This window comes from Pyrus communis, chromosome 2, assembly GCF_041283825.1.
Source record: "Pyrus communis isolate YQ-2024b chromosome 2, ASM4128382v1, whole genome shotgun sequence".
NCBI classification, from domain to species: Eukaryota; Viridiplantae; Streptophyta; class Magnoliopsida; order Rosales; family Rosaceae; genus Pyrus; species Pyrus communis.
In genome coordinates this window covers 17,813,439-17,824,169 of record NC_142566.1, presented here as the reverse complement: position 1 = coordinate 17,824,169, position 10,731 = coordinate 17,813,439, and the positions used below count along the sequence as shown (strand labels likewise).

General features: G+C 36.3%; 1 protein-coding gene across 1 annotated transcript; it reads right to left on the bottom strand.

Moving 5' to 3' along the window:
• Nucleotides 1-6,461: 6,461 nt before the first annotated feature.
• Nucleotides 6,462-10,731, bottom strand: LOC137747267 (putative protein phosphatase 2C 78). The gene is made up of 4 exons (XM_068487344.2): nucleotides 10,000-10,731; nucleotides 9,234-9,601; nucleotides 7,099-7,335; nucleotides 6,462-7,004 (listed from the first exon to the last, which is right to left on the bottom strand). Exons 1-4 carry the CDS (start codon nucleotides 10,259-10,261, stop codon nucleotides 6,735-6,737), a joined length of 1,137 nt encoding a protein of 378 aa, XP_068343445.2. The 5' UTR covers nucleotides 10,262-10,731; the 3' UTR covers nucleotides 6,462-6,734.

Here is a 10,731-nt window from a genome sequence, read left to right as displayed (position 1 = left end):
TTGGTTTGGTTGACACGTAACAACTGGCACCGTATCTATATATAAGAATCGTGGTGATAAGATCAGTTGGGAGAGTGGGGGGTGGAGAACTGGTCAGCTAGTGCTGGTGTACTGGAGCTTTCTGTATGTTCCATTGACTGTTTTGACAGTAAACAATTTTATGGAGTTATATTCAAATGACCATCGATTTAGGACAAATATAAGAAGCTAGTTTTGTATTTTTAAGAACGATAGTTGTAGACATGAAACAAGGACGTCAAGGTAGTGGCGTTTTAATCTTTTCTTGCGACGTCAAGTTAAAACACTTGAATTTATGGCGTTTTAATTTTTTCATAGCTGTACAAATTGCTTATGCCCTTCTCCCGTTGAAAAGGCAGATGCTTTTGTTTCCTAAAACAAATTTGTTACCAAAAAATAATATGTAAAAAGGTTAAAAGCATATAATCCATGTTATAAGGTTGACAAACAACGAATTTAGTGTTCCTAATTCATATAAGCCTCCCTTCTACCACAGACATACTTTTTTTTAATTGACCACATAGTCTTAGACTCATACTTGAGGATAGAGTTTTAAAGTCAAAATCTTAGGTTCGTCTTTCTTAAATGAAAAAAAAAAAATACAAATTGATTAATATGTTCAAATAAAAATGTGATTGAAAGCATGAAGATGCTGAGCTTTGTTGATTCATAGGCAGATGTATCACTTAAATATCGATTTATGACCATTTTAGTTGTATAACTAAGTTGAGCTATGAGACTAGTCATAACTAGATATTGGATTATCAAACTCATTATAAATATGTTGTGCTTGCCACTCGCGTTAGACCGGAGACCTCATCTAGTAAAGTAAAGAACAACAACTGCTAAATTCAAAGATGGTTTGGTGCCGTTATATGTATCAATTAAGCTTTTCAGAGTAGTTTAGGTCAGTTTAATTATTGTATAGAAGAATCATGCACCGTATAATCCGTACAACATATTGTTTTAGTAGTGTGAGATGTGAGCTATATCAATTAATTGTGAGTTATATCATTTTGTTGGCATGTCTTGATGGTCATTTATTGTATGGTGAAGTCAGCAATTTAAATCACTATCATAGAACTCAAATTTAAAACTCGCTGTAAATTATTCTTATAAAATTAGCACAAAATTCAATTTTCAGGTCCGCTGTGAAACAATAATTGTACATTGTGGGTATACATCCTTTCGTGTTAAAGCTCATATTAATACATTCAATATTATTTACCCTAAAAGGTGGAGAGTGAGCTAAACTTCTGTTGACCCTAAAAACTATTTAGCCTACGTGGCGCTTAAACCGAATAGCTAATAAGTTAACTACGTCATTCAGTTGAATGTAGGGCATGCCAACTCATTGGCAACCAGGAAATGAATGAATGTTGTTGTGGTGTTGGGTGTGCTGATGACTTCAAATCTTGCGATTACGGCCGAACAAGGAACACATCTCGGCCTTCCAGTTTTAGAGCCTAAAGACAAGGCTGGTAGTTGCTAAGAAGTCCAATATAAATATTCGGCTTTTAGTATGCCGAATGTCGTAACCTGGTAACACCTCACTCCCCATGAAGCTAATGAAGTGACCTCTTCCAACAAGAATTCAAATATTCCTTATTGATCGAGACATGGATAGATAACTAGTCAGTCTCAAAGCAATGTTGTTTATCCAAACAAAGATGTGTTAATAGAAAAAAGGGTAAAATAAAAATCTTAAGATGTTTGAGAGGTTTCGAGTAGAGCGAGAGTTGAGAGGTTTCGCATAAAGCGAGAGTTTACACAGGGCAGATTTGTGTGTTGATTTGAAGGGGGCTTTGAATGATGCACTACCATCTCTTTTTATAGTAGTAAATCCCACATGGCCGAAGTATAATACCAATCAGACTATAATTCTTCGATTTATTTTAAGTGGGCTTCAGCTAATTCTAGTGTTTGTAGGACTCTGAATCCAGCTCTATTATCCTCCAAATTCAATCCTTGATCCTCAGCATATGCTCCTTGATTCGATGCATCACCGATATTTGAGGACTCCTTGTTGTATCAGGACTCGGACGAAATCCTATCCAAGTAAACCAATTCCTGGTAAGACTCAACCGACCCTTTTTGGGCTGGACTTCCTTTGAAAATATCCCAAGGCAGCCTAGGCTTTTCCTCTGGGATGAGCCCATGATCGTTCTCAGCCTAAAACTATTAATTTGGGTTACAACTTCATAGGTTAGCCTAATAAGTTGGTTCAAATTTTCCTTCGCCGAAAATCGAACCTAAAGACTATCACTTACAAGTGAAGAAAATACCATGCCATAGCTATTTTTAGAAATAGAAAATTTAGAATTTGGATCTCAAATAATCAACAATTATTAGTTGTTATATTTTGGCAACTGGAGACCTCAACTCAAAGTAAAAGAATTTTGGCCCCCAATAACTAATAGTACATGTTGCAAGTGTAGCAAACGTTAAGTTTTTCTTTTAATAAATGATATTATCTATATTAAGGGTGGAGGAGTAGGCTAAGCCTCATAATGGGTTAGCAAAAATGTGGTTCAAATTCGCCTTTAGCGAGAATCGAACCTAAAGTCTCTCACTTATAAGAAAAGAAGAATACCACTACATTATAATACTAAGTGACAACATACATGAAATTAAAGAGTGGAGAAAACTACAAGTCCAAAGAGAGACTAAGAAAATTGTATTTGTTTAATACTACGCAATTATTGATGCAAGTTTTGGTGATCCTTATTGGGTAGTGTACATTTCGTTTTATGGGAGAAAAATGGGAATTGCAGGTGTAGCAAACGAATGTTGTGGTACGTGGCAGCTTTAGTTCTGGCAAACTAGTTGCTACAGCTACATTGATTGCGTATCTTTTTTTTTTTTTTTTTTTTTTTTGGTCTTTTTTTCTCGAATCCTTATAGGTAATTAGATATTATATTCATAGAGCTGGTATAGTGGATCCTTCTATAATTTCATATTCTTCTGTTTTTTAAATAATTGTTATGTACGATTTACGTTGTTAGAATGTAACAGTGTGACCTAAAATCAAGGTTCTAAAAGACGCTCATCGCTAATTGGGCGGCAGGCTGGGGCCTAACCTACCTAAGCGCCTAGGCAGATTAGGCGGATTTAAGTAAGTCTATTATATTTTTGTGTAAATACTTAAAATATATAGAATTTCATCATAAACTACATATATATTATGAAGTATTGGAACATAATGAAAATATGGGGAAGAAGTATATAATATGTGTTCATTTAAGTATTCAACAAGCCTTTACAATTTATTAAAGAAAAAATAAAATGCAAAATGAAAGTTATCTCTTTTCTGTCTAAGTGAGTCGTAACCTAGTCGAGTGCCTAGGCGGGTCTAGGCGATCTAGGCGAGCGCCTCAGCAGGTCTAGGCACCCTTTCTTAATTTTCAAATGCCTAGGCATCAATCAGGACGGTGGCCAGCCGCCCAACTCCTAAGCAGGGCCTAGGTGGCGCTAGGCAGAGATTTTTAGAATTGTGTCTAAAATACATATTCAATCCATTTGATCCCATTATTGAGCTTTTACAGAAGTCTAGGTTCTAACATAAAAGTAATTAATTGAAGAATAGTACAATTCTCTAATTGGCAACATAACTAGTAGTCCAAATTCGTATAAGCGCTGCACTTACAAGGTCTCTTATCTTCCTAGCATGAAATTGATACTCTCGACACGTACACTTAACACGTGAACAACACTTATGTAGTTTGGGTACGACATCCGACTTTTAATCATAAAAAAGTTAAAATTTTACCGAAAAACTAATTGACAATAAAAATAAAAATAAATAAATAACCTATTATAAACATGTACAAAATTCCTCATTTTTGGACATGAGGTTGATGCTCTCAACAAAACCAAAAACCCTAGATATATACTATATAGTATATGATGCCACTTATAGCATGTCAAATTTGTGTCAACTCTTTGTTTGTTTTGTTGGGGTCTGTAGTAAGTAGTGCGACGGTGTCTTGTATTTTCCTAAAAACTTTGACAGCTATGAACCAGTGGTTCACATGAAATACCTGTTAGAATTCTTCTGTCCCACATCGGCCAGAAGGCTTGAGAACAAACAATTTAAATAGAATTATCCCACTCTAATTATCACCGAGGCCTTTTAGATTAAAACCCCACACCTGACAGATTGAGTATGTGGTTAAGTGGGGACAGTATCGGTGTTGTTGGAGTGGACCCTCGGCCCGTCTACCGAAATTTAACATGGTATCAGAGCCAGGGGATGGGCCCGTATATCCACGTGAACGGATGGGTCTCCTTTGACCTTGCGTGAATGGGTAAGCCCCGACTTGGCTCCACATAGGCCAAGAGATGCCACGTGAACTGATGGGTCCCAATTGGCCCTACGTGAACAGATGAGCCCTGGCTTGGCTCCATGTGGTTGCCGATGTTTGGAACTCCACGTGTGACCCATAAAATGGGGTCTCACGTGTGGTTGCCGATGTTTAGAACTCCACGTGTGACCTATAAAATGGGGTCTTATGTGCAGAGGAGTGTTAGAATTCCTCTGTCTCACATGAGAACAAGCAATTTAAATAGAATTACCCCACTCTAACTATCGCTGAGGCCTTTTGAATTAAAACCCCACACCTGACGGATTGAGCAGGTGGTTAAGTGAAGACAATATCAATGTTGTTGGAATGGACCCTCGGCCCGTCTACCTAAAATTTAACAATACCTGCCACATTGACACCACATACGAAAAAGGAAGCACTCGTGACAAGATCAGCAGACAAGCATTTACCAAATTAGTACCACTACTCTTGTACTAGAAAAGCTTTCATTACCCACCATAGATTTTTGGGAGTTTTAACGAAAATCTCACGGTACTGTTCACTTTAACGAAAAACCAAATTTTTACACTAAAAAGTCAATCCTGGTACTATTCACTTTACGCTTTATTTTGTCCTTATCATTAAAACCCAAAGTTTTCAAGCCCTTTTCATTAGTTTTCCTTAGATTTTTCAACTGCTAGATATTTAAGCTGTACTTATAATGTACAAAATATAATATATATTTTTTGTGTTCTTTTACGTATTTTATGACACTAGAAGTATACATGCCTGAATATCGGGTACATGAAAAAATTTCTCATTACTTATGTAGTCGTATCACTAAACAAGTTAAATGTTAGTAGGTCAATCATGCAATGAAAGAAATTTCCATGCATTTGAATTCTATGACATATTATTACTAGGCCCGGCCCAGGCCTAGTGCTGGCAGGGCTACCGTCTGGGGCCTAAAAAAATTGGGGGCACCAAAATTATTAGGGTGTTATATTTACATATGTTTTTGTAAGAGTATAAATTTATAAAACTTGGTTTAGTGATAAAGAAATTTAACTAGAACTGGTGGTTTTGTTGTTTAAAATTAATGAGGAGGTCTTAGGTTTAAAACACCATGTGTGCATATTTACATTCCAATTTTTACAAATTTCTTTTTCATAACAGTATAAATTTATAAAAATTGGCTAGATGATCAAGAAGTTTAATTAGAAGCTATTGTTTTTGTTGTTTAAAATTACTGAGATGTCCTAAGTTCGAAATGCTATGTGCATGTTTATTGTTTTCAATTTTTACAAATTTTTGTTTGGTTGTTAATTTATTTACTAGCTAGTAGCTATGAGGGTTGCTATTTTTAAATATTCGTTCCAATTCAAGTCTAATCTTCAACAAAGAGTAACGCGTAGACTAAATTTTTAGACCAAAATTGAAAATAATATTACGTGTCATCAAAAGGTTTAATTTAGTGTTCATTAATTACTTATACATATCCTTAAAGACTCGAAAACATTATTATTTTTTTACGAGATTAGTAGATAAGAAAAAATACCTCACGATTTATACAAAAACATTTTAAAAGTTCAGATGGAAAACAAAATTCATAATCTATCTACTTGTAAGTCCAAAGTTTTTTTGTTTCTTTCTCTCGATACAAAGTAAATTAGTTATTTCGTATTTCTAAATTATTGAGTTTGAATGTTTTTCTCAATATAATCTTATCGATATCGGTCTTATATGTGAAAACAAATAATTTTTTTTATATGAAGTGAGAGTACATTTTTTAGCGCGTCCCAGACCTCAAAAATTTTTGAACCGGCCCTGATTATTACAAGTCAATTACTCAATGCATGTGTGATGTGAGACTGCAAAGCGCATGAATGTAGCGTTAAATGATTAGATAGCAGTATACAAATGGGCATGGCTTCATGAAAATATCGAAACACTCAAGAATGAGTGATTGGCTTTGAATAAGGAAGTTACTTCCGCACGTTTATTTTTATCCTCTGCACGGTACGGTTTAATTCTTGCTTTGAAATTGAACAAAAGAATAAATAATCGATGGAACGAAGTAAACACATGCAAAAGAAGACCAGCGACTGAGCGAGTATTTACACAGCGAGTGACTGTGAGTTGCAGTTCAAGATAAATATAAACTTATATAATAAATCCCAGTAATATACACAATGTGGAAAATCACAACAAATTATACACCGACGAGAGAGAGCTGAAAATGAAGTCAAAGCTCAACGCCGAGAAATCAACAGCACCTTCAATCTTGCCATCAAACAATGTACAAGCCATCATCTTTCCTGTAAAATCTAGCAGCCGGATGCATCTACGTATAAATTTTATCATTCTACTTACACAACAGATGCATATTTTTTTTCCGCCACCGATTTTTTCTCATGGGAAGGTGTGGAGTGATCCGTCTGCTGCTTCCTCGTTCATAGAGAATATATCGACAGGGACACTAGTGCAGTTAAAGAAGCTCTGGTCCTTCACACCAGCATTTGGGGAAACTTGTGAATGATCTAGGAATATCACGATTACAGTGATATCGTCGTGGAAATGGCGCCTTACCCCCCTTTCAATTCTTTTTATGTCGTCATATCTCAATTCTCTTTTCCTTGCAGCCTCGTCGATGGCAGCTCTTACCAATCGCTTTGCTATTCCCTGTAATTAAATTATCAGCAACTCTTAAGTTCTCAACATATAATTTCTATAAAACAGAAAACTACCACAGAAACGAACTTTGTTGGGGCCTTACAGCTCTTGGATTTTTGGAGACGATTTTCACGGCTGTTTCATCACTTAAATGCTCCCAGAGACCATCTGTTGCAAATATCAAAAACATGTCCTGTGGTTGTAACTTTCGAACTACTATCGACGGTTCTGCTGTCATTACAGGCTTCTTTAAAGGAATGGGCATACCGAACTGGTGGAAGAGAGGATATCTGTTAAACTCAGGTTTCTTCAAGTAGACATCACCGATTGACCTTGAGACCTACAAAGGGGAGGTTTCTTCAGACAATAAGCATAAGAAAGTACCAGCGAGATAAAGAAACAACGCACAAGAATATTACATTCACTTTCACAGGAGATATAGGATTTATAAAGTTGACTATCACCAAACGGAACTTTCATCATAAGGCCGCTGGAGTATTTTTTTTGCTTTATGTGTGTGTCTGTAATGAGCATGAAACCTGTCATATCTCTTAATTGCATATGAGAGTGGGGTTCAAAATGATCACATACAAAGAATATGCTCGACCGTGATTTTGACTGGTCACCATACAATACTTTTTAGGCTTTCATATGCATTTCATGAACCGTCATCCCATTTGCTTCAGATACTTTAGTTCTTAGCTGCCTAGAAAGTGGCTAAAGAGTAAAGAGGCAAAACCTGTGAAAATAGATGGATAGGGATAAACAATAAGAGAATACCATATCCAGAAAAAAGTGGACTTTTCCTTCATACTCGTCAGGAAAGAAAAGCTGTAAGATACGGTTCATGCAATGCACCTAATCAGAACAGGACTTTCTAGGACTATGTTCATGCCCTCAAACAATATGCTGTAAGATGGCAATAATGAAAGGCATGAGATAATTAGCCGTTTGTATTACTATTACTGCAGGACAAAATAATATATTACAGGGAACCTCCTCTTCACAGGACTAGAAATACTAATATCGGAAATTCAAAAGTATAACCACACCATTTTCATTACGCTCATACCACAAAGTTTCATAAGATTCTTTTAGTTACAGTAGGGGACAAGTTTCCCCAGATTCTTATGCATCACTGAAATCAAACCTCGGGTTCAGATTCCAAATAACTTAACATTTGAACTAAATTTTTTCAAACAACCCCCTAAGAAAAAAAAGAAATAAACTCTCCAGATATGTTAACCAATAGAACCATCCTTTTGCTATGACTTCCTTTTTACAATTTTATTTCAGGTCTTACAACAGATATTCTACGCATTCATCATATTACTCGATTGATTAACAGTTTAAGATCACTTCTATTTATAAATATATAAAGAAATAGAATATGATAGAAATAGGAATATGATAGAAATGGTAATCATAAATTGATTTATTACCCTTTTTTTTTTTTTTTTAATCCTAAACGGAGCTTCAATACTTCATTTTATTGGCCTAACCAAGACAACCATAAATTATTCTAATTGATAACATTTAATCTGTATACATTCCCAAGAAAAGGATCTAATTGAACTTCACACTCCCAATTTTTGATAATTCAATCAATTTTTCTTGAAGAAAGTTGGGGTTCCACCATAAAACCAATTGGAAAAATGGGGAGTAGCCCAATTACTTATAAGCGCATGCAAGGTCCCTTCTTTTCCCGATCAAGTCTTGGATCATAACACGGATAACTATTTTCAAATGGATTGGGATCGGGGAGAATTCCTGAAATGTAAAGTCAATATATCTATATGTATTAGAAAATCATATGAAAGGGATATTATTATTTTAGTTTGGATCTAAGAAATTCGATGAAAGTATTCTAGTGTTGAAAGCCAAAGGAGAAAGAGAAAACAGAGCTAGTTGTGAACCAGAATAGTGATAAGACAGTTCAAGGGAGTAGTGAATCGGCCATTCCCACGCCCTTGTTGACAATCCTTTACTCCGGCGGCATCTAGGGTTCCTCGAACAATGTGATATCTGACATTGGGTAAATCCTTAACCCTTCCCCCTCTTACTAAGGGATTCATACTGTCAACACTACACTACAACGAAGTTAACTTGCATCAAACTCTAGTATTCCACTAGTCATTAAGGTTTGCTCCTAACATAAGTCAACATTAAATATGTTAACCAATACGAATAATGTTCAGCAAGATAATTCATGAACCAAACAAACCCGACATTTAGTACCTGAATAATGCCCTTAATTCGCCAAACTCCATGTGTATACACCACAATGTGCGCATCATCAGGGTGAAGATCCTTAACCTCCTTCCTCACTTCCTCCACTGAAACATTGTGATCCGTAGACAACCGCTCTGCGACCACGGCCTGGCCATCCGATGCTCTCCTGCCAAGAACTGCCCTCGAATCTCCGAGATTAGCCACATATAAAATACCATCTGCAATTGCACCAACCAGACAACACGATCCTACTGAAGCAATCTGCGGCCGCACCATCCATGATCGCTTAACCAACTCCAAGAACTCCTCCTCTGTTGCATCAAATGCCTTCCTTATCACATCCTCTGACAGTCCACCTTGTTCAGTTGCAAACTCTGAGGGAACAACAAACAACCTTAACTTCAAAGAAAAACACAATTCTTTTTTGTCTTTTTACTTTTTTGTTGAAAAAAAAATGTGAACTTTATCATAATAATCCAAAGAAAAAAAAAAAAAAAAAAACCCATCTGATTAATTGATCAGTAAAATTGAGTTAACAGGAAAATAAATTAATAACTATAAAATGGGATCTGAATTTCTTTAAAATTGTTTAGCTAGAAAAACCATAAAAAATCTGTAAGATCAATAAGTCAACTGGGATTCTTCCTGGTTTTAATACATATAATTCTTCTGCTAATTGGAATAAAATTATTGAAGAAAATAATTAGATAAAAACAGAAAAATACAGAGAAAAAAGAACACGAGCATTTCTGCAGAGGGGTATACTACTCACTGTGAAGGAAGGGGAAGAGGCGGTTAGTGATGAAGCGGGAAGCTTCAGGACCGCCATGGCCGTCATAGACTCCAACATACGTGGCGCAAGGAGATGTGAACACCTGTCCCTGATCCTCCAGAGCAGAATTAGCTTGAACCACTGCAATCGAATAGTCCCCAGAAGAGTGGGGCTTGAGGTCCATGTGCCAAAGCAGCCCATCGCCGCCGTCACCGCCACCAAAACACTTCTCCAACGGCCTCCGACACATCTCCAACATCATTGTCAACTTGGGTCCTCCGGTTTTACTTCGATTCCCACTTTGGTTAAGGGGAAAAACAGGAAAGGAAACACGTGAGTTTTGGTTTGGTTTGGTAGTTGGGCTGTTGGAATAAAAAGAGAGGGACGTGGGGATTCCGTGTTTAAAGGGTAAAATGGAGGAATTTTTCCGAGAAAAATACTTTGGGTGAGGGCGAAAGGCAAAGACTTTGATGTGTTTTAATATTTTAATTTGTGATTTAATTAAAAGAAATGGGGTTTTGGTTTTGGAATGTGGTTGCGAGGCGGACGGAGAAAACTTATCTAGTGCTTTGTAAGACGAGAAAGAGAGAGAGGAATCATGTTCTTAATTATTTTTAAGAATTTGGAAAAACAACAGTGTTATGATGCGTTTAGGAATATGGGATAGGACTCACAACTCATGAAGTGGTAGAGACCCTTTGATTTTCCCAGGATTAAGTCTTTGGTTTTGCC